Genomic DNA, 23178 nt, shown 5'->3' on the forward strand with positions numbered 1-23178 from the left:
GCCCAGGCTGGGGGTAGCCCTGGGCCCCCCGCTGCAGCACCCAATGATTTTGTGAGCACCTGCATTCGTAACTTAAGTCCCATTTTGTTGAGACACTTCTAGCACATTCTGTTTCCTCCATGAAAGCGTGAGCGATCCTATGAGAGCAGAGGATTGTGTCTTTCTCGAAATTTCGAATGTAGGGTAGGAGGCCAAGAAGTCTTTTTTCGTAGTGTCACTTTATTTTTTTTAATTCATTTTTATTGGTGTTCGATTTGCCAACATACAGAATAACACGCAGTGTAGCGTCACTTTCACGGGAGGGGCAGCGCAGGAGGGGCCCGGGCGCTGCGGGCCAGGGTGGTGGCGCGGGGAGCAAGGGCCAGGTACGTGCGCTTCGCGGGTGCCCACGGTCGCGGTGATCACGCGCGCTCGTCTGTTGACAAAGTGTGGGTTCGGACAGTGGGGCCAATGCTGAGGCCCATTTCCCGGGGTGTCTGCGCCCATCCCGGGAGACCCCGGCGCCCGGGGCTTCGCTGGCGGCTTGCGAGCTTTGGGGCTGGGGTGCCCCGGGTTCCGGGGCCCATCTGAGCCGCGCGGACCGCAGGATCGGGGGGGGGGGGGGGGGAGAGTCGATCCGCGAAAACGCTGGCGGGGCGCGGGCCGCCCGCCTCCTCCCGCCGCCCCGGGCGCCTCGCAGGTGCGGCCCGCGCCCGGGCTCCCGCGGCCGCGCGCTCCCCCGCGCCGTCCGGGCGGCGGGCGGTGGCGCCGTCCCCGCCGGGGGGCCGCGGGGGCCGGGGGCGGGGGTCGCGGCGGGGGCCGGGGCGGTGCCGGGGCGGGCGGCGCTGGGCCCGCCCCGCCGGCATCCCCGGCCGACTTCCTCCTGCCGCGGCGACCCAGCTGGAGGAAGCGGCGGCGGCGGCCACGATGAGTGCGGGCGACGCCGTGTGCACGGGCTGGCTCGTCAAGTCGCCCCCCGAGAGGAAGCTGCAGCGCTACGTGAGTGGGGGCGCCCCGGGGCCGCGCGCCGCGGGCTCGCACGTCGGGCCGGGCCGCCGCGGGCGGGGGGCTGGCGGGGACGCGTCGCGCTCGGGGGCCGGAGGCCGGCGCGGGCGGCCGGGCGGGGAGGGCGCCGGGGAGGGCGCGGGGCCGGGGCGGCGGGGCTCGGCACCCCCGGGGCGCCCCGGCGCGGCTGTCACGGGCGCGCGCGGCCCCGAGCCTTCCGCGGCGGCCTCCGGTTCCTCCGCCGTCGCTCCCCGGCTCTTTCCGCTGACACCGCGCTCTGGCAGCGGCCGCTGCACCCCGGACTGCGGCGGCCCCGGCCCCGGCGCTCGGGAGGGAGGGCGCGGCCCCCGGGGCGTCCCGCGCCGAGCCGCACGCGCTGCGCCCGCCCGGTGGCCCGCTGTCCTCCGCGGTGGCGGGGCCGGGTCGCTGAGCGCGCTCCCGCGGGGACTCGCGCACACACACACACACACACGGGGCTGCGGCTGCTCCCGGGTCCCGCCCGCGCCGCCCCCACCGCCCGGCCACCAACGCGCGGGGCCGCAGCGAGCGCCCCCAGCCCGGGGCCCGCGTCCAGCTCCGCGCTCCCTGCACGCACCGTGTGCCACCCGAGGACGCCAAACGGGAAACACTTGAATCGGGAGTGAATCCCGCCACGAGGGGTGACGGGACCCATGTGAGAGCAGGAACTTCCTCGGCCACTGGCCCCTTCCCCGTGAACCAGGCAGCGGCCTGCGCCAGCAGCCCTGAGAACGTTGTGTTGTTTGCTCTGCTGAGCGGCATTTTGCAAAGCTTTTCAAAGCTGTACTTGTTGATTGCTTTTTTTCCCCTGATTTTTAAAAAACATTTTATTTATTTATTCATGAAACACAGAAAGAGACAGAGAGAGGCAGAGACACAGGCAGAGGCAGAGGCAGGCTCCACGCAGAGAGCCCGACGCAGGATCCAATCCCGGGACCCCGGGTCACGACCTGGACCCAAGGCAGGTGCTAAACCACTGACCCACCCAGGGACCCCTTTTTCTTCATTTTTAACTTATTATTTTGAAGTTTTCTCTAGACCCCATAGGGGCGTGGCACTCACGACTCCAAGATCAAGACTCACATGCTCAACCCACGGAGCCACCCACGCGACCCTCGCCCGAGCAACATTTTGCTCACCTGAGCCGCCAGCATGTCGATTCACTACTGGCTTTCAGTCCCCTGTCCCCAAACACAAGCTACAGCATTTCTCCCACTGTTGTCACTCAGCTGCTTCCCTAGCAGTAAACCTACTTGGAGGACTCGATGGTGCTCAAGGGACGCAGGACAAGAAAACCTGTCCCCTGAGCCCCGCACGGGCAGCCAAGCCCTTGTCACAGGGCTCACCAGGTATTTTCAGACTGACACGCACTCCCAAGAAGTTTTCTGCTCTTGTTTTCTATCTTGCCCCGAGCAGACGGGCTTAGGAAAGATTAGGAGGGTTTCATCAATTCTGGCAAAGCATCCGGTGTAGACCTACAACCACATGTGGTCATTGCCTTTGGCCGAATCAGGTGTAGCGAGTGTGGACTTTGAGCAGCTGGTGGGCGCGGGGGGCGGCTGCACACGTAACACGCAGCAGCACGTCGACGTAGCCTAGCGGCCCCCGAAGGCGTAGACCATGACCCCATGGCTGTGCCCTTTCTCTGACGCTCGCGCTCCCTTGGCGGTGGCGGTGTTCTGTGCAGGGCACCCCAGAACACGCCTGGCCGGGCTCCGGCTCCGGCTCCGGCTCCGGCAGGAATCCCTGCTGCCACTAGGTGGCGATCGTGAGTCAAGCCAACGGGGCCCGGCCGGCCGCGTCTACACAGCCACCTTGAATTCCCATATTGCCAGGGGTCGTCGTTCTTGATTTCAGCCGAGCATCAACTCTGAGTCCAGCCCCGTGTCACGGGGCTACACAGACAAAAAGCGATCGATCCCCGTTTCCCGGAGGTCCACGGGCTGCCGTCTAGAACCCGAGCACGTAACCAAGGTGCTTAGTGGCACAGGCAGGCGACGACTCTGTCCTGGGGCCCCGGGCCAGCTAGCAGCCCGGCTCGTGTTGGTTAAGTTACAAGCGCAAGCGGAGTCTATTTTTAGGTTAATATTTCAGTCCAAGGTAAGCTCCTGCTCCATCCTCTTGAATCCCTGAGCCAAGGCAATCAGGTTATTTTTATCGCCCCACTCTTTTATTTATTTTTTATTTTTTAAAAGATTTTATTTATTTATTTATGAGAGAGAGAGAGAGAGAGAGAGAGAGAGGCAGAGACCCAGGCAGAGGGAGAAGCAGGCTCCATGCACCAGGAGCCCGACGCGGGACTCGATCCAGGGTCCCCAGGATCACGCCCTGGGCCAAAGGCAGGCTCCACACCGCTGAGCCACTCAGGGATCCCCCGCCCCAGTCTTTTAACAGACAGTTGACACTTTTGTTTTGTGTTGTGTGTATCAAAAATATTGTTATAGATCCTGGTAAAAATTCAGACAATCTAGGAATAAGTAGAATAAGAAGCGAGAGCCCCCGTTTCTCTGAACTCCTCCTCACACCACTCCCCTCCCTAGGGATAACAACTGTTAGCAGTTTGGTGAGTATCATTGTAGAAAAATTTCTTCAAAACATAGCGATTTTATTTTTACACAAATGAGATCATACTCTACAAGTGTCCTGCAGTTTGCCTTTTTCACAATGATTCTGGACATCTTTCCAGATTAATGCAGATTGATTTACTTCATTCTTTTATTTTTATTTTTATTTTTATTAAAGTAATTTATTTATTTATTTATTTATTTATTTATTTATTTATTTATTCATGACAGACACACAGAGAGAGAGAGAGGCTAACCCACTAGGCCACCGGGGCTGCCCTACTTCATTCTTTTAGACCACTACCTAATATTTCTGTAATTGAAGTGACGTAGTTTAACACTTTTTCTATTAATGCACATTTGCCTTTTTACTTTCTCAATTTTAAAGAGTCCTGTAACAGCAATGATAATAGAGGATAATAATTCACATGTATTGAATGGTCTATATATCCCATGCATTACACTGAGGACTTGTATTATCACATTTAGGTTTTCTTAAATATTTTTTAAAAAGATTTTATTTATTTATTCATGAGAGACAGACAGCGAGGCAGAGACACAGGCAGAGAGACAAGCAGGCTCCATGCAGGGAGCCTGACATGGGACTCGATCTTGGGACTCCAGGATATGCCCTGGGCTGAAGGCACGCGCTTAATGATGGAGCCACCCAGGGATCCCAAGGTTTTATTTTATTTTTTAAAAAATATTTTATTTATTTATTCATGAAAGACCCAGAGAGAAAGAGGCAGAGACCCAGGCACAGGGAGAAGCAGGCTCCATGCAGGGAGCCCAACACGGGACTCGATCCCCAGACTCCAGGATCATGTCCTGAGCCAAAGGCAGACGCTCAACCACTAAGCCACCCAGGCGTCCCCCAAGATTTTATTTTAACGTATTTATTTGGGAAAGAGGGAGAGAGACGGGAGGAGCAGAGGGAGAGGGACAAGCTGACTCCTCACTGAGCACAGAGCCTGATGCAGGGCTTGACCTCACGACGCTGGGATCATGACCTGACCCAAAATCAGGAGTCGGACACTTAACCCACTGAACCACCCAGGTGCTCCTTCATTCTCTTTACAGTATCTTTGTAGGACAAGGAGTTTGAAGTTTTAATTACATCCAGTTTATCAAACGTTCCCTTATGGATTGTGCTTTTAATGTTAAGTCTAAGAACTCAGGGTCACCTGGGTGGCTCAGTGGGTTCAGCATCTGACTTCGGCTCAGGTCACGATCTCAGGGCCCTGGGATCAAGCCCGCCCCACATGGGGCTCCCTGCTCAGCGGGGGAGCCTGCTTCTCCTTCTCCCTCTCCCTCTGTCCCCCTGCTTGTGCTCTCTGCCAAATACATAAAACATTAAAAAAAAAAACAACCTTAGAATTCTTTGCCTAGCCCTAGATCTGAAAGATTTTGGTTTTTATAGTTACTCAATGATCCATTTGAGTTAAATTTTGTCAAAGGTGTGAGATTTATGTTGTGGGTTTTTGTTTTTTGTTTTTTGTTTTTTTGTTTTGCGACCTTAGTCCTTTTGTTCCAGTACCACTTATTGGGTAGACGGTCTTTAGTCCATTGAATTACTTTTGCAACTTTGTTAAAGATGAATGGGCTGTGATTGGTAGATGCAATTCTGTGTTCTCTAGTCTGTTACACCGATTCCTTTGTTCAGCTTTATGCTGTTTTGATGGCAGTAGTTTTATGATAATTCTTGGAGTCAGGCAGATTGGGCCCTCCAACTTTGTTTTTCTTTTCAGAGCTGTTTTTGCCTATTCTAGGTCCTTTGCCTTTGCATATCGGTTTCAGAATCAGTTTGTCCATTGATTTCTAGATATTCACCCCGTATCCTGCAACCTTGCTGAACTCACATATTTATTTAGTTCTGGGAGGCTTGTTTATAGTTTACTATCAATATTACTTAGAGGTGATGAGAGCAGACGCCCCGGCCTTTGATTCCCCTGATTGTAGGGCAAAAGCATTTAGTCTTTTACCTTTTTTTTTTTTTTTCTTTTTTAGTCTTTTACCTTTTAAGTGTGCTAGCTGTAGGCTTTTTGTAGTTGCCTTTTATCAAGTCAGGGAAGTTCCCTCATATTGCTGGTTTGCTGAGACTTCTTATTTTTTTATTTATTTATTTTTGAGACTTCTTTTATGAATTGGATTTTATTTTATTTTATTTTTTTTGAATTGGATTTTATTAAATGCCTTTCCTGCATCTCCAGAAATAATGATACGCTTTTTCTGTCTTTGTCTGTTTCTGGGGTAAAGTATTCCAACCGTTGATTTTTGCATGCTGAGCTGGCCCTCAACTCCTGGGATATCACTTGGTTGTAATATATTATTTTTTTCATATGTTGCAGGATTTAATCTACTTTTATTTTGCTGAGGGTTTTTGTGCATTTGTCCGTGAGGGATATTGGTCTGTAGTTTTCATTTTTGTACTATTTGTGTCTGGCTTTGCTATTAGCATAATGCTGACCTCATAGGATCGTTTCGGAAGTGTCTCCCCGCCTTCCAATGTTCTGAAAGATATTGGCTACTATTGCTATTCCCTTTTCCTTAAATGTTTGCTAAAATACACTGGTGAAACCATCTGGGCCTGGACTTTGCTTTGTGGGATGGTTATTAACTATGAACATGATCTCTTTTTACCAGCTAATAGGACTATTCAGATTACTTATATCTTGTCGAATAAGCTTTGGTGGTTAATGGCTTTCAAGGATTTTCTCTAGTTCATTTAAGTACTTGAGCTAATTGTGATAAAATTGTTTGTTATAGTCCCTTATCATTTTTAAAAAAGATTTTATTGGGCAGCCCCAGTGGCTTAGTGGTTTAGTGCCACCTTCGGCCCCGGGTGTGATCCTGGAGTCCCGGGATCGAGTCCCGTGTTGGGCTCCCTGCATGGGGCCTGCTTCTCCCTTGGCCTGGGTCTCTGCCTCTCTCTCTCTCTCTCTCTCTGTCTCTCATGAATAAATAAAATAAAAATCTTCAAAAAAATATTTTAGTTATTATTTGAGAGAGAGGGAGCATGTGAGAGAGCGAGCATGAGCAGAGGCAGGGGCACAGGAAGAAGGAGAAGCAGGCTCCCTACTCAGCAAAAAAAAATCCCTACTAGTAGTATTTTATTTTTTCTTTTGCCTCAATTCTTGATTGATATTTTTTGTAGGTAAAGAATTTTAGCTTAATTTCTTTCCCTTTGAAAGAAAGGGAAATTTGAATTTGAAATTTGAATTTTAAAGATGTTGCATTACTGTTTTCTCATATGCATTGTTCCTTTGTTCCTTTATATATGTTTTTTTTCTACCTGTTATTACTGGTTTAAAGTTATTTGATTATGATGTGCCTTGGTATTATTTTCTTCATGTTTCTTGTACTTGGGGTTCATTGAGCTTCTTGGATCTGTGGGTCTAAAGTTATTTCTTAGGGATGGTTGTATCTTCAGTTTTCTACTTACTTTTTTTCTGCAGCGTCTAATCTGCTGTTAATGCCATCCAGTGTGTTTTTCACTTCAGACCTTATATTTTTCATCTCTAGAAGTTAAATCTTTTCTCTCTCTCTCTCCTTAATATGCTAATGCTTTCTCTGCCTTCTTGAATATGTAGGATGTATTTATTTATTTATATGTATTTTTAACGGTTATTTATTTATGTTTTAGTAATTTCTACCCTCCAAAAAAAATAATTTCTACCCTCCACATGGGGCTCGAAGATACAAGCCCCAGGATCAAGACTTGCATGCTCTTCTTTTCTTATTTTTTAATTTTAATTTTTTTTTTCTTGCATGCTCTTCTGACTGAGCTGGCCAGGCACTCCAGGGACAGGTTTATAATGACTGTCTTAGTGTCCCTGTCTACTAATGAAACATGCAGCAACTTCTCCTCCACATTGGAGAAGATAGCCTGCTCCAGATCACTGTGCCCCTAGAAACTTCATTTAGGGGTCAGGACCCTGAAACTTAGAGAGTTAACTTGGACTTTCTGGCATGTGTCGTCTTGAGTAAAGGTGCTCTCTGCTTTGTGCTCAACAGGTCTAATTGGCATGATGTCATTAATGCAGTGTCCCAGTGTGGTGCTCTGTGAGATGTCAAGGAAATCAATCTCCATGGAGTACGTTATGGCACAGTAGCAGACTTCTCATAGCTTTAGGGCAAAATCATAAAGGTGTGCTAGGGCAGCCTGGGTGGCTCAGTGGTTTAGTGCCACCTTCAGCCCAGGGTGTGGTCCTGGAGACCCGGGGTCGAGTCCCACATCGGGCTTCCTGCGTGGAGCCTGCTTCTCTCTCTGCCTGTGTCTCTGCCTCTCTCTCTTCTCTGCGTGTCTTTCATGAATAAATAAATAAATAAAATCTTGAAAAAAACGGTGTGCTATTGTTCATGTCAGTTGACAGTGGACTATTTCATTTTTTGTAAGATTCTGTTTATTTATCCATAAGAGACGTAGAGAGAGAGGCAGAGGGAGAAGCAGGCTACTTACAGGGGGTAAGTCCCTGCCGCGGGACTCGATCCCAGGACTTGGGGATCACGACCTGAGCCAAAGGCAGATGCTCAACCACTGAACCACCCAGGCCCCCCCAAATGAACTATTTCTGATTCTTGCTAGTTGATAGAGGGATAAAAGCGTTTGCCAGTGATAGCTGCGTACAAGATGCCAGGGGTGTGTTGATTTGATCTAGTGAGGAGGCTGTGTCCAGGAGAGCAGCTGCAATTGGCATCAACACTGGGCGAATTTCATGATCATACATTGTCCAGGAGGCCGAACAGGCATGTCAAGTGGGGTGTGATATGATAGAGTCACCTCCCCTGTATCTTTGACATTTTTTTTTTAATTTTTAATTTATTTATTCATGATAGTCACACAGAGAGAGACAGAGAGGCAGAGACACAGGCAGAGGGAGAAGCAGGCTCCATGCACCGGGAGCCCGACATGGGATTCGATCCCGGGTCTCCAGGATCGCGCCCCGGGCCAAAGGCAGACGCCAAACCGCTGCGCCACCCAGGGATCCCTCTTTGACATTTTTGTTGGGGGCTCATCTCCGCGATTCCTCCAAGCCTGTGGAGTTGCCTTTTTTAAAAGATTTTATTTATTTATTTATTCATGATAGATACAGAGAGAGAGAGGCAGAGACCCAGGCAGAGGGAGAAGCAGGCCCCATGCACCAGGAGCCCGACGTGGGACTCGATCCCGGGATTCCAGGATCACGCCCTGGGATGAAGGCAGGCGCTAAACCGCTGAGCCACCCGGGCTGCCCTGGAGTTGCTTTTGGATGGCTATTCTGGTAGTGAGTGTGGGGAGTGCCAGTGATTCTTGCCCTTCCTGCTATCAAAGTCCTCAACTCCACAGACCAGAAGGCTGATGTAGGGATTTGATCAGTTGCCAGGGATGTTGTTCCAATTACACGTTCGAGAAGCGGAGAGATTGCCATAAACTCGGTGGGTCTACTCTGAGGTTGAACTAGGTCAAAACTTCATTCATCCAGGGATCCCTGGGTGGCGCAGCGGTTTGGCGCCTGCCTTTGGCCCCGGGCACGATCCTGGAGACCCGGGATCGAATCCCACGTCGGGCTCCCGGTGCATGGAGCCTGCTTCTCCCTCTGCCTGTGTCTCTGCCTCTCTGTCTCTCTCTGTGTGACTATCATAAATAAAAAAAAAAAAACACAAAACTTCATTCATCCATCCAACTTTCCTAAAATAGTCTTTCAGGAGATACGGTGGAGATGGGTGAGCGAAGACACCACACATGGGAGACCCATGACATCCTCCTACCTGCCTATGCCTTTGCGATTCTCCTCTTACTAGGAACCCCTAGTACCTGAACTTCATTGAATGTAGCCACCATTCAGTCCGTGCTTCGGTCGGGCAAACTGCTGCAAGAGCACTCTGGGTGCTTAGCCACACATTAAGCCGAGGAGCTCTGGTGTAAGCACGGCCATGACAACACATTTAGCTTGATCCAGGATTATGTTTTGTCTTGCTTGGCCTACTACCCTTAGAATGCATTCCCACACATCCCAGTGGCTTTTATTTATTTATTTTTATTATTTTTTTTCCAGTGGCTTTTAAAGACAGCTTTATTGAGGTGTACACACACACACACACACACACACACACACACACGCTATAGAGTTCACCCATTGTAAGTGTGTAGTTGGATGATTTCTAGTAAATCTGTCGTCGTGCAACCGTTACTACAGTCCAGGTTTAAACCATTTCTGTCCTCTCAGAAGATGCCTTGGCCTGTTTGCAGTCGGTGCTCACTCCCTCCCCAGCCCCAGGCAGCAACTGATCTTTCCATCTCTAGATCCGCCTTTTCTGATAATCTATAAACGGGCCAGTGGACTGTGTGGTCTTTTGTGTTTGCTTTCCCTGAGCGTTGGCTGCCCAGCAGCCGGGACGCTCTCTGCGGATCACCGATCACCGACAGTAGAACCTGAGGTCATGACTTGAGACGTTCCTTTTTTTCTTTTCTGTTGTTGTTGTCGCACTGTAGTCGGCATAACAATGTCAGAGTAATTTCGGGTGTAAACAGTGCTGCGCCACGTCTATAGGCGGTGCTACGCTCAGCGCAGGTGGAGCTCCCACCTGTCCCCCGCGCTGCTGTTAGGTGCCATCGACTGTATCCCGGTGCTGCGCCTTCCATCCCCTGACTTACTCATCCCACAGCTGGAAGCCTGTAGCTCCCCCTCCCCTTTCACCTTTTTTGCCCAGCCCCCAGCCCCCTCCCCTCTGGCAACCACCAGTTCTGTGTATTTATGGTTCTGTTTCTGCCTTTTTGTCTGTTCATTTGTCTTATTTTTTAGATTCCACATATAAGTGAAACCATAGGGTATTTGTCTTTCTCTGTATGCTTTATTTCACTTAGGCAATACCCTCTAGATCCATCCCTGTTGTTGCAAATAGCAAGATTTGTTATCCTTTTTTATGGCTGTGTATGTGACCACATGTTTCTTATCCGTTTGTTGATCAGTGGACACTTAGGTTGTTTCCATGATGCTGCAGTGAACATAGGGGTTCATACATCTTTTCAAATTGGGGTTTTCATTTTCTTCATACAAACACCCAGAAGTTGGGTGGCTCAGCGGTTGAGCGTCTGCCTTCGGCTCAGGGCATGATCCTGGGGTCCTGGGATCGAGTCCCACATCGGGCTCCCTGCATGGGGCCTGCTCCTCCCTCTGCCTGTGTCTCTGCCCCACTCTCTCTCTGTGTTGCTCATGAGTAAATAAATAAAATCTTTAAAAAATACCGAGAAGTAGAATTGCTGGATCATATGGTAGTTCCAGATTTTTTGGGATGCCCGGGTGGTTCAGCAGTTGGGCACCTGCCTTTGGCTCAGGTCGTGATCCCAGGATCTGGGATCGAGTCTTGCATCGGGCTCCCTGCGAGGAGCCTGCTTCTCCCTCTGCCTGTGTCTCTGCCTCTCTCTTTCAGACTGTGTCCCTCATGAATAAATAGATAAATCATTAAAAGAAAATCAGAATTTTTTTGGTGGTTCTATTTCTAATTTTTGGAGGAAACTCCATATTGTTTTCTGCAGTGTCCACACCTTATTTTTTAAGATAGACATTCAGTGCTATGAATTTCCCCCTTGGCACTGCATTAGTGGCATTCCAGAAATCCTGCTATGTTGTGGGTTTTTTTTTTTTTTGCATTCACTTCAAGATATTTTCTAGTTTTCCTTGTTATTTCTTCTGTGACTTGCGTGTTTAACTTGTAAACTTATTTTTGTTGTTTTCTAATTTCATTTCATTGTGGTTAGAAAACATACTTTGTATGATTTGAATCCTTGTAAATTTGCTGAGGCTTGATCTGATATACGGTTTATCTTGGTAAATGTTCTGTGTGTACTTGAGAAGAATGTGCATTATGTTGTTGGGTGGAGTGTTCTATAAATATCAATGAGGTCGAGTTGGTGGATAGTGTTGCTCAGTTCCACATCCTTGTTGATTTCTGTCTTTGTGTTTTACCAGTTGAAAGAGGGGTGTCGAAATCTCAGACTATAATTGTGGATTTGTCTGTTTCTCCTTGAAGTTTTACCAGTTTTTGCCTCAGTATTTTGAAGCTTTGTTATGAGTTGCATACATGTTTAGCACTGTTCTTTTATCTTGATCAAATGAATACTCTAGAAGGCTAGATCAAAAAGGAGGCATTCTGATGTTAGTTACTACAGAAAGCAGCTACTATTGAAGGAACTGGGGCATAAGATGAAGTTTGGCATGACCATAACCTAAGAGCTTAGGGGAGGGGAGCCCGTAGCCGTGTATCTATTGCTCTGACTCCTGCCAAAGAGGCTGCTAATGCCTCAGAGGGGACCTGAGGAAGCTGGCAGCCGGGGCTGTGCTGTCTCCCTGCCATTGGAAGGATACTGAGAGCTACTGCGAGTCTCATCGCCCTTTTACCTGCCTTGCACTCTTCCACCAGTGTTTCCCATTAGCAGAGCCCACCAGAAAGAGAAATACGGTTGGTGGTCCCTGTCCCAGAATCAGGGGAGTAGATCTGCTCTCCAGATAGGTCCCAGCTTTTCTCTCATACTTACTATCATCCTGTCCTTTTGCTCAGTGTTCTGAGAGACTGGCTCAAGTCAGGCTTTTAGCTCATTGATTTATGCATAAGTTGTAAACTTTCTGCTTTTCAGCCCATTGATTGCTACTCCTGTTTTTAAGTTCTAAGAACTGTCTCCTTTTCACAGCAGTTTTCCCATCTTTTCTGGATAACCTTGTCATAATTTTCCCTAGCATATTTATTACATCCTGGCTTTCTCCCTCATATCCATACGGATGTTTAGGGCAACGGGTTTCTAGAAAGAGGGAACAGAAAGTGCAAAGGCCCTGAGGCAGAAGACTATATTTGCCATATTTGAAGAAGAGCTTTTTAAATTCAGTTTCAACTTCTTTAAAAGCTTGGTGATTCTGGGCTGCCCGGGTGGCTCAGCAGTTTAGCGCCGCTTTCAGCCCAGGGTGTGATCCTGGAGACCCAGGATCGAGTCCCATGTCAGGCTCCCTGCATGGAGCCCGCTTCTCCCTCTGCCTATGTCTCTGCCTCTCTCTGTGTGTCTCTCATGAATAAATAAATAAAATCTTTAAAAAAGCTTGGTGATTCTTGGTTGTCGGCTCATGTTTGTATTTGAGGGTCTAGATCAACGGTTTTCAATGGGGGTGACTTTTTTTCCCTGCAGGTAGGGATACCATTTTTAGCAAAAAATAAAAAGTTTAATTTCAGATGATAAAAACAAGTATTTTTTTATTTTTAAATTTATTTGAGGAGGGGTGAGGCAGAGGGAGAGAGAAGCCTGAAGCAGACTCTCCACTGAGTATGGAGCCCAACTCGGGGCTCTATCCCAGGACCCTGAGAACGTGACCTGAGCCAGAATGCAGAATGGGCTGCCACCCAAGTGCCTTGAAAAAAAAAAAGTCTTTTTCTGTGTTAAGTATGCAACCCTATCCTCCTATCCCCAGGAGACATTTGGCATCATCTGGAGACATTTTTGTCATTAGAACTGGTAGGGAGGGTGCCACTAGCATCTAGAGGGTAGAGACTAGGAATGCTGCTAAATATCCTACATGCACAGGGCAACGATGACGACAAAGAATTTGGCCCAAAATGTCAGTAGTCCAAGAGTGAGAGATTCTATTGTAGATTGAACAGTAAGTGTCCTCAGCTGAAATGAGAATCCTGTTGATCAATATCTGGTTGTTGTTGTTTTTTAAAGATGTACTTATTTGATAGGGAGAGAAAGCACAAGCTAGCGTGAGCAGGGGAAGGGTCAGAGGGAGAAAATATTCAAGCAGGCTCCCACTGAGTGCGGAGCCTGATGCAGGGCTCAATCCCATGAGCTGTGAGATCAAGACCTGAGATGAAACCCAAGAGTGACACTTAACCAACTGAGCGCCCCGACAAATAGCTATTTTATTTTAAATATTTTTTAAAAAGATTTTGTTTATTTATTCATGAGAGACACACACAGAGAGAGAGAGAGAGAGAGAGAGAGAGAGAGGCAGAGAGAGAAGCAGGCTCCATGCAGGGAGCTTGATGTGGGACTCGATCCTGGGACTCCAGGATCATGCTCTGGACCAAAGGCAGGCACCAAACCGCTGAGCCACCCAGGCACCCCAAATAGCTGTTTTAATTGCAGGAACCTGTTTCTTGTTATGGTGAAGAGGAACGCCACCTGGGTGTGTCTGCTGGGGTGTGGGCTCTGAGATACCTGGAAGTCTCTATATTTACGGTCACCACCAAGGGGGCTTGCTACCACAGATCCCTTCTGCCCTGGGCCTTGGTGACCACAGCTCTCGATGAGCTCAAGAAAATGAAGATTCTCTGTTTTGTTCGGGGTTTCTTATCAGGGTGGAAGGGATATTCATTGCAACTTTCTGCATCCTAGGCAGAAACAGAAACCCTTTCTATTTCTTTTCTGAATTTAATCAACTCTTGCTTTATTGTTTTATTTCTTCTTAGTGTTTATTCATTTCTGTTCTTAGGTTCTGACATTTGGATGATCTCAGCCTCTGAGTTGTGTTTAGAGGATACGTTGAAAGTTTCAGATTTACACGCTCATCATCACCATGGCTGGTTTCATTTTTTTAAACTTTTCATTTCTCTAGTTCAATTGGTATCTGTATTAGTATGAAATGAGGGAATGATATTATTTCACAAACAGTCAACTGATCCAACACCATTTGTTAAGTAATGTTTCCTCTCTCTATATATATCTTCATTTTTTTTTGGAAAGTGAGCTTTCCACCCAGCATGGGGCTTGGATTCACGACCCTGAGATCAAGAGTCACACGTTCCACTGACTGAGCCAGCCAGGTATCCCTATTCGTTGTTCCTTTTTGTTGCCAGATAATATATTATTTTTAAAGATTTTATTTCTTTGACAGAGAGCAAGCGAGCTAGCCCGGGCAGCGGGAGAAGCAGGCTCCCCGCTGAGCAGGGAGCCCGATGGGGGGCTTGATCTCAGGACTCTGACATCATGACCTGAGCCAAAGGCAGATGCTTAACCACTGAGCCACCCAGACACCCACCCCCCACCCCGAGAGTGTATTTTTTTTTTTTTTTAAAGATTTTATTTTTTTTTTAATTCTTATTTATTTATGATAGTCACAGAGAGAGAGAGAGAGAGGCAGAGACACAGGCAGAGGGAGAAGCAGGCTCCATGCACCGGGAGCCCGACGTGGGATTCGATCCCGGGTCTCCAGGATCGCGCCCTGGGCCAAAGGCAGGCGCCAAACCGCTGCGCCACCCAGGGATCCCCCGAGAGTGTATTTTTGAGGAACGTATGCTGCAGGCACTGGGACCAGCTTCTTCCTTCCAGATATGTATTCCATGCGTATTCAAGCACATTTTTTGCATAAATGGTATCATATTATACTCACTATTTTATAACCCCCTTTCTTAATATATTTTAGGGATTGTTCCCTTTTGCACATATAGATATTTGTCATTATTAAAAAAATTTTTTGTCATTATTATTATTATTATTTTTTATTTGTCATTATTTTTAACAGGTTCATAGTTTACTGTTTGGAGGCACCAAGATAGACTTTTTTCTTGTTTCTAGTCTCATGCTACTGTAAACAGTGTTGCAGGGAGTATCTTTGTACATTGGTCTTTGTGGTTATGTGCAATTATGCTTGTGAGAAAACTCTCAGAAGTGGAATTGTTGAGTCAAAGTGTATGTGAATGTAAAATGCCAATAGATAGCAAATTAGTGTCTTAAGTGGCTGTGTCAGTTTTCATTCCCAGCAACAGTGCATGAAAGAACCTGTCCCTCTGCTACCCCTCAATTGTAGTATGTTATGAAATGTCTTGATCTTTGCAAAGTCAAGAGCTGATAAATGGTCTTCTGTTTTATTTTTATTTTTATTTTTTTTGGTCTTCCGTTTTAATTGAATTTCTTTTTTTTAATTTTTTTTTAAATTTTATTTATTTATGATAGTCACACAGAGAGAGAGAGAGAGAGAGGCAGAGACATAGGCAGAGGGAGAAGCAGGCTCCATGCAGGGAGCCTGATGTGGGACTCGATCCTGGGTCTCCAGGATTGTGCCCTGGGCCAAAGGCAGGCGCCAAACCGCTGGGCCACCCAGGGATCCCTTAATTGAATTTCTTAATCGGTGAGATTGAGCATCTCTGCATCTATAAAAACCGTTTGTATTTCTGTTTCTATAACATGATCTTAAATGCAACAGAAACCTTCAATACTCACTTGGGTCTATTTGGGGACAGTTTTGTTCAGGTGATCTTCCTGTCTTCCTTATGCTTTTGTCTCGGCCTTTAAACTGGTATTGAATAGTTCATGATATATTTACATGTTTCAAAAATGAAAAGTATATGTAAAATATACATTAAGAAACCTCATCTTCACCTCTGTCTTCATCTGTCTTGATCACCCTTATTCTTCAAGTAAACATTTTTATTGATTTTTCCTTTATCCTTCCAGTATCTTTTTAAAAAATATATATTTATTTTTTTATTTGGGAGAGAGAGAGCAAGTGCGAGCAGGGTGAGGGGCAGAGGCAGAGGGAGAGAGTCTCAAGCAGACTCCCCACTGAGCGTGGAGCCCACGTGGGGCTCCATCCCATGACCCTGAGATCACGACCTGAGCCGAAACCAAGAGTCGGCTGCTCAACCAACTGAGCCACCCAGGTGCCCCTTCCAGTATTTCTTTGCTTTTTTATTCTTCCTGTTTTCACGCAAAAGGTAGCTTACTCTATGCCATTCTGCATTTCAGTGTGTTGATTTAAGAAGACGTGCACATGGCCAACAGATACGTGAAAATGTGCTCAGCAGCACTGATCACCCAGGAAACTCAAATCAAAACCACAAAGGCGAGTCACTTCACACCTGTTAGGATGGCTAGTACCAAAAAGCCAAGAGATTTGGAGAAAAGGGAACCCTTGTGCGCTGTTGGTAGCAATGCAAGCTAGTGCAGCCACTGTGGAAAATATATGGAGGTTCCTCAAAAAGCCACAAACAGAGCTACCCTATGGTCCAGAAATTCTGGTGTATCTGCACAGTGGAATATAACTCAGCCCCCAAAAAGGAAATCCTGCCATTTGCGACAACATGGATCAACCTTGAAGGCATTGTGCTCAATGAACTAAGTCAGGGCAAGACAGATACTGCACGATCTTACTTGTATGTGGAACCTAAAGACAAAAACAAACAAAAAAGCCCTGAATTCATACGTGCAGAGAACAGATTAGCGGTTGCTAGAGGCTGGGGGCAGGGTGGGTGAAATGGGTGAAGGTGGTCAAAAGCTACAAATTTCTAGCTATAAAATAACTTAGTCCTGAAGATGTAGCGTACAGCATGGTGACCAGTTAGTAATACTGAATCGTAGGTTTGAAAGTTGCCAAGATTTTAAAAGTTCTGGGGGAAAAAAATGTATTCTCTCATTCTCTCCATGTCAGTGACCAGAGGTCTTCACTGTTTTTAACAGCTTTTAAAAACATGTTTTATTTACTAAGTCATCTGTACCCCCAACGTGGGGCTCGAACTCACGACCCTTAAGATCAGGAGTCACACGCTCCACTGACTGAGCCGACCAGGCGCCCCCGTCTTCACTGTTTTTTTTTTTTTTTTTTTAAAGATTTTATTTTTTTATTCATGAAAGACACAGAGAGGGAGAGAGGCAGAGACACAGGCAGAGGGAGAAGCAGGCTCCATGCAGGGAGCCTGATGTGGGACTCGATCCCGGGACTCCAGGATCATGCCCTGGGGCAAAGGCAGGCACTAAGCCACTGAGCCACCCAGGGATCCCTGTTTTTTTTTTTTTAAGATTTTATTTATTTATTTATGTATTTATTTATGTATTTATTTATTTATTTATTTATTTATTCATTCATTCATTCATGAGAGACACACAGAGAGAGGCAGAGACCCAGGCAGAGGGAGAAGCAGGCTCCATGCAGGGAGCCCAACGCGGGACTCGATCCCTAGTCTCCAGGATCACGCCCTGGGCCGAAGGCAGGCTCCACACCTCTGAGCCACCCGGGGATCCCGTCTTCACTGTTTTTGACAGTCTGTTGTGTGATCCCATATTTATTCAACCAGTTCCTTCTTTTGCAGACCCGGGTCGTCTTCACTCTTATTACAACCATTGTCACAACTAGGAAAATTTTGCGTGTGCAACATTTTGTACTTGTGCAGGTAAACCAGTAGGATTCTCAGAACTGGGATTTCTGGGTCTGCGAATGTATCAATTTAGTGAATATTACCAAATATCCCTTTTTGCATTCATAGTAGCAGAGTACAATAGCGCCTTGCCAAAAGAACGTGTTGTCAAGCTGTGGGCCGTCTGACAGGTGAAAAATTGCATTTCTGTGTCGTTTTCATTTGCAGTTCTTTTATTCAGGGGGAGGCTGGACATTTTTTGATATATTCATTTATTTTCTTGTGACCTATGTGCACTTTCTCCATCATTGGTCTTTTAGTCTCAATTTCTGGGAGCTGATAAGTCCCTTGTGAGAAAAGCTGTGTCTAATTTTCCCCACTTTGTCATTTGTATTTTTACTTTGCTTCTGTAATTCGTGTGTATATGTGTGCAAAAAAAAAAAACTTGTATCTAGTAGAATGTATGTGTCAGTATTTTCTATGTAGTTGTCCCAACACTGCTTGTTAAAAAGTTCATCCGTACCCCCACTGATTTGAGATGCTGCCCTTCATCATATACGAAATTCCTATATTTTTTTCTGGGCTTTCTGTCCTCTCCCATTGCTCTATTCACATGCCACTCTCTCACTGTTTAGTACTGGTTGTTTTTGATTTCTGTTTTCCCCCATGACCTTTAGAATCAGCTTGCTTAGTTTCAAAACAAAAACAAAAACAAAACATTATTATTGGGGAAGGAGTTATGTTAGATTTCTGAATCAACTTTTTTTTTCAAGATTTATTTATTTGAAAGACAGAGGATGTGTGTGCTTGCACGAGTGGGGGAGGGCAGAGGGGGAGAACCTTCTAGTGGAATCTGCATTGAGCCCAGAGCCCAACTCGGGATTCGATCTCACAACCCTTGAGAAACCCGGAACCAAGAGGTGAATGCTCACCTGAGTGAGCCACCCAGGCGGCCCTAGATGAACTTTGTAAGGCTGAGCCATATTTCACCGTGTGGCTATTACATTTTCCTTCTTTACCGTTTGATGAACGCTCACACGCTCCTCTCCTGGCTCTCGTGGATGGTGCTGCGCTGACCACGGGAGAGCAGAGACCTCGTTGAGACAGTGACCTCGGTACTTCAGGGTCCAGACCCCGAAGTGGGATTGCTGGCTCCTATGGGTATGGAGTTTAGGGTTGTGCAGGATGGATGTGTTCTAGAGATCCATCGAACAGCGTAATGCCTGTAGTCAGCAATACAGTATTTATTATTTTATTTTTTAGCAATACAGTATTTTTTTAAAGATTTATTTATTTATTTATTTATTTATGATAGACATAGAGAGAGAGAGAGAGGCAGAGACACAGCAGGAGGGAGAAGCAGGCTCCATGCAGGGAGCCTGATGTGGGACTCGATCCCAGGACCCCAGGATCACGCCCAGGCCAAAGGCAGGCGCTAAACCGCTGAGCCACCCAGGGATCCCCGAGCAATACAGTATTTACTGCATGTCACAAGGCTCATGTTGTATCACGTGTTTCTACCACCACCCCACACAGAGAAGGAAACTTTTGGAGGCGATAGGTATGTCTCTTACCTTCATTGTGATGGTTTCATGGGTGTCTGCAAACGGTCAAGCGCATCAAACTATACACATTCATTATGTGCAGTTCTTTGTCAATCAGACTTCGATTAAACTGTGTTGTTTTTAAAGGTAATGGCTTTGGGGCTAAGAGGATGTTTTTTTTAAAATTTTTTTTAATTTATGATAGTCACACACACACAGAGAGAGAGAGAGGCAGAGACACAGGCAGAGGGAGAAGCAGGCTCCATGCACTGGGAGCCCGACGTGGGATTCGATCCCGGGTCTTCAGGATCGCGCCCTGGGCCAAAGGCAGGCGCTAAACCGCTGCGCCACCCAGGGATCCCCTAAAAGAATGTTTTTTAAGATTCTATTTATTTATTTGACAGAAGGAGAGAGTGTGTGTGCATGAGCACAAGTAGGCAGAGTGGCAGGCAGAGGGAGAGGGAGAGGCAGGCTCCCCCTGGAGCAGGGCTGGATGCGGGGCTCTGTCCCAGGGCCCTGAGGTCACCACCTGAGCCGAGGGCAGACGTTTAACCCAGTGAGCCACCCAGGATCCCCAGTAAGAATTTTTATTTCACGCTAGTAATACATTCCACTGAGTCTTGTACTAGTGTTTTTTTCAAAAACTATTGTTAAATTTTTTTTTATTTAAAAAAATTTTTTTAAAGTTATTTTTATTTATTTATTCAAGAGAGACACAGAATGAGATAGAGAGGCAGAGACACAGGCAGAGGGAGAAGCAGGCTCCATGCAGGGAGCCCGATGTGGGACTCGATCCAGGGACTCCAGGATCACGACCTGGGCCGAAGGCAGGCATCAAACTGCTGAGCCACCCAGGGATCCACCATTGTCAAATTTGATTAAAAAGTCAGCATTTCTAATGGAGATCTAGCAAAGCAATGAATTCTATTAATAGATCATGAAATACTGAACCCTTTTAACATCTCTGGAATTAACCTCAGCTGGACAGGGTGTTTTTGTTTTTGTTTTTTTTTAATTGTGTTGCTGAATTCCGCATGCTGTTTTCTACTGGATTTTTGCAGCAGTATTTATGACTGAAGTTGGTCATTGGCTTTGAATTTGGCTTTATTTATTCCTGTAAAACCTTTAGCAGATTTCGAGAAAAAGGTCGTATTTGGTCCATACGAAAATTTGGAAGTTTGTCATATACTAGAATGTTTTTTTAAAGATTTTACTTGTTTATTGGAGAGAGAGCAAGTGAGAACACGAGTTGGAGGAGCAGAGGGAGAGGGAGCAGCGGACTGTCCACTGAGCAGGGAGCCTGACATGGGGCTCGATTCCAGAACCCCAAGATCATGACCTGGGCCGAAGGCAGATGCTTAACCCACTGAGCCACCCAGGCGCCCAGTACCGGTTTAATTTAAAGCAGAAATCATAAATGGACAGCTCACAAGTTTGTTTTATTCTGACCACAAGTCAGTTTTGTAAATCCTTCTTTTCCTGGATAAGTTTCTGTTTCACTCTGGCTATCGAATTCATGTATGTATGATTTTACAAAATGGTTCTTAAATCAAGTTTATTTTTACTCTCCCCAGAGGTATCTCTTCCTTTGCATTGTAAAGTTCTGCTCTCTGCCCTTCTCGCCTGTTGATTAGGTTAGCTCATGGTTTTTCTAGGTAATTGATTTTCATTTTGGTAAGAACCAGCTTTTTGATCATTCTAGTTTTTAATGTTCCTAGCTCTCTCTCTAATTTCTCCTTCTGTATCGATGATTGATTTCTTCCTTCAGCTTGGGTGTGTTTTAGGAATGGAGAGACCCGGACTGACCGCATAGTCCATGGGGATGCTGTAGCAGTCAGCAGTTTAATTTGCAAGCAGCCGAAGCTGACCCCGACTCATTTGAGCAGAAAAGGAGCTTATCAAAGCGATATTGGGTAGCTCACAGAAAATGTTGAAAGGGCTGGAGAACCAGCTTTGAGGTTAAACAGCCAGGAAAAAACACCCCAAACCACAACTCAGAACTAGTTCTGGTGAGAAATCTGCCGCCAGTGCTGCAGACCTGTTCCTTCTCTGTTGCCAGGGGGGAGGGGGGCGACTCTCTCTCCCATTGTCGCGAGTCTGTAGGCTCTGAATTCAGCTGTCGAGTTCATTGTCACCAACACACCCTCAGTAAAATAATATGGAAAAGAAAGGGGGAAGAGACGGCAGATCAGTAGAATGTCCCAGAAGGCAGAGCCAGGGGTGCTTCATGCCGCCGGTGGTTTCCTGTCCCCCCTCTGCTCAGCCAGTACCTTGGCCGATCGGGGTTCTTTCCCCGGTGAGGTGACCTGCACCTTCATCCCCGAGGATTCTGACTCCCTGGTCATAGCATCAGTGTGTTTTGGGGGTTGGGGGACGAGGGTACCCCGGGTCCTCCAAGTGGCCTCAGATCTCTCCATTCCAGTTGTCAGCTTCCCAGTCTCGTCTGTTGGTTTAATTCTTCACTCACAGTAAGGTGTGCACCCCGCGTGGGGCTGGAGCTCATGACCCCGAAATCAAGAGTCCCACGCCCCAGCGCCTGAGCCTGCCAGGCGCCACCCAGTCCCCGGCTTGCTTAAGGGTGCTCGTGGTGCCACGTGCGAGGCTGTCGCAGCGGAGCAACCGGGCGGATCGCGTTCTGGGCCCGGAGTTGAGGTCTTCGGGCTCGTCCTCCCCTTGCTGCGGCGTCTGCGGTCCGGTGGCCGGCGGGTGCGTCCTGCTGGGCCTTCGAACCCCACTCCCTGTCCCTGCCACCCCAGGCCCTCGTCCCCAGGGCCCAGTCCCCGCGGCTCTGATGCTGCCCACATGCCTGGGGCGGGGGGGGGGGCGTCGTGCAGCTGGACGACACCCTTCGCACACAGCGCGATGACGACGAGGGGCGGGGACCTGGGGGGGGTCACAGGGACGGCGGCCCCCCTGCCCGGCGCCACCACCGCTAGACGGGGAAGACACAGGACACAGGCGCTCAGAGACCCCGGCGTCAGCCCATCAGCCACCTCCGCAACCACCCAGCCGCAGGGGGCATTCTTGGCCTCCGGCTACGCGGAGCTCACATCTGGTTGTCTGTTTCCTAAGTGTCTTTTCTTTTTTTTTTTTTTTTATAAATTTTTATTTATTTATGATAGTCACAGAGAGAGAGAGAGAGGCAGAGACACAGGCAGAGGGAGAAGCAGGCTCCACGCAGGGAGCCCGATGCGGGACTCGATCCCGGGTCTCCAGGATCACGCCCTGAACCGAAGGCGGCGCTAAACCGCTGGGCCACCTGGGCTGCCCCCCCTTATTTGTTGATAAGTGACCACTACACCCAAGGTGGGGCGCCAACCCACAACCCCGAGATCAAGAGTCAGGTGCCCCTCCGAGCGAGCCAGCCAGGCGCCCCTGGTGGTCTGATCGCAGCATCCCCCGATGCTTCATGCCCCGGGTGGTGACAGCACTACGGACTGTCACAGGTGACACTTTCTCCTTCACTGCTTTTTCAGAGACTTTGTTAGCAGTCGGTAGAAGTTAGCGATGACTATTCCACGACCACCACGGCCAGGACTAGCACCACAGAAAGATACCGACGACCTGCGCCTGTCCACCCCCGGGGCCTTTTGCTTCCAACAGCCGTTGTCTGCAAGTCCCATGTGGGGTACTGGTCACCGTGGCTGTCCTTGCATGGTGGAGAGCTGCATGCTGAGAGCAGGAGCAGTGAGCCCAGGTGGACGCGGTCGGAGACGTGATGGCCGGGAGTGGGGTCTGCGGCGAGGCCTTCGAGCTTTCCCCTTGGGGGCGGGGGGAGGACATCGGGGGGCTGGGAGCACAGGAATGACGGCATCCACGAGAATGGGACAGCAGCAGCTGGGGGAGTGGGAGCTCTCCTCTGGAGGCACGCTTGTGAATGGGATAGGAGATCACCGCTCCAAGAGTCACACGAAGGAGAGTAGCCTGGGGTGGGGGAATATGTGCACGGCTTGCATATTGATACTACAATTCAT

General features: G+C 47.9%; 1 protein-coding gene across 1 annotated transcript in view; it reads left to right on the forward strand.

Annotated features, from left to right (window-relative positions):
- Positions 1-880: 880 nt before the first annotated feature.
- Positions 881-23178, forward strand: part of GAB3 (GRB2 associated binding protein 3) — an 82189-nt gene continuing 59891 nt past the window's right edge. Inside the window, exon 1 of the mRNA XM_077888645.1 lies at positions 881-978. Within this exon, the coding sequence (XP_077744771.1) occupies positions 907-978 (72 nt within the window). The 5' untranslated portion in view covers positions 881-906. The remainder of the gene's footprint in view (positions 979-23178) is intronic.

This window comes from Canis aureus, chromosome X (genome assembly GCF_053574225.1).
Source record: "Canis aureus isolate CA01 chromosome X, VMU_Caureus_v.1.0, whole genome shotgun sequence".
In the NCBI taxonomy this organism is placed as follows: domain Eukaryota; kingdom Metazoa; phylum Chordata; class Mammalia; order Carnivora; family Canidae; genus Canis; species Canis aureus.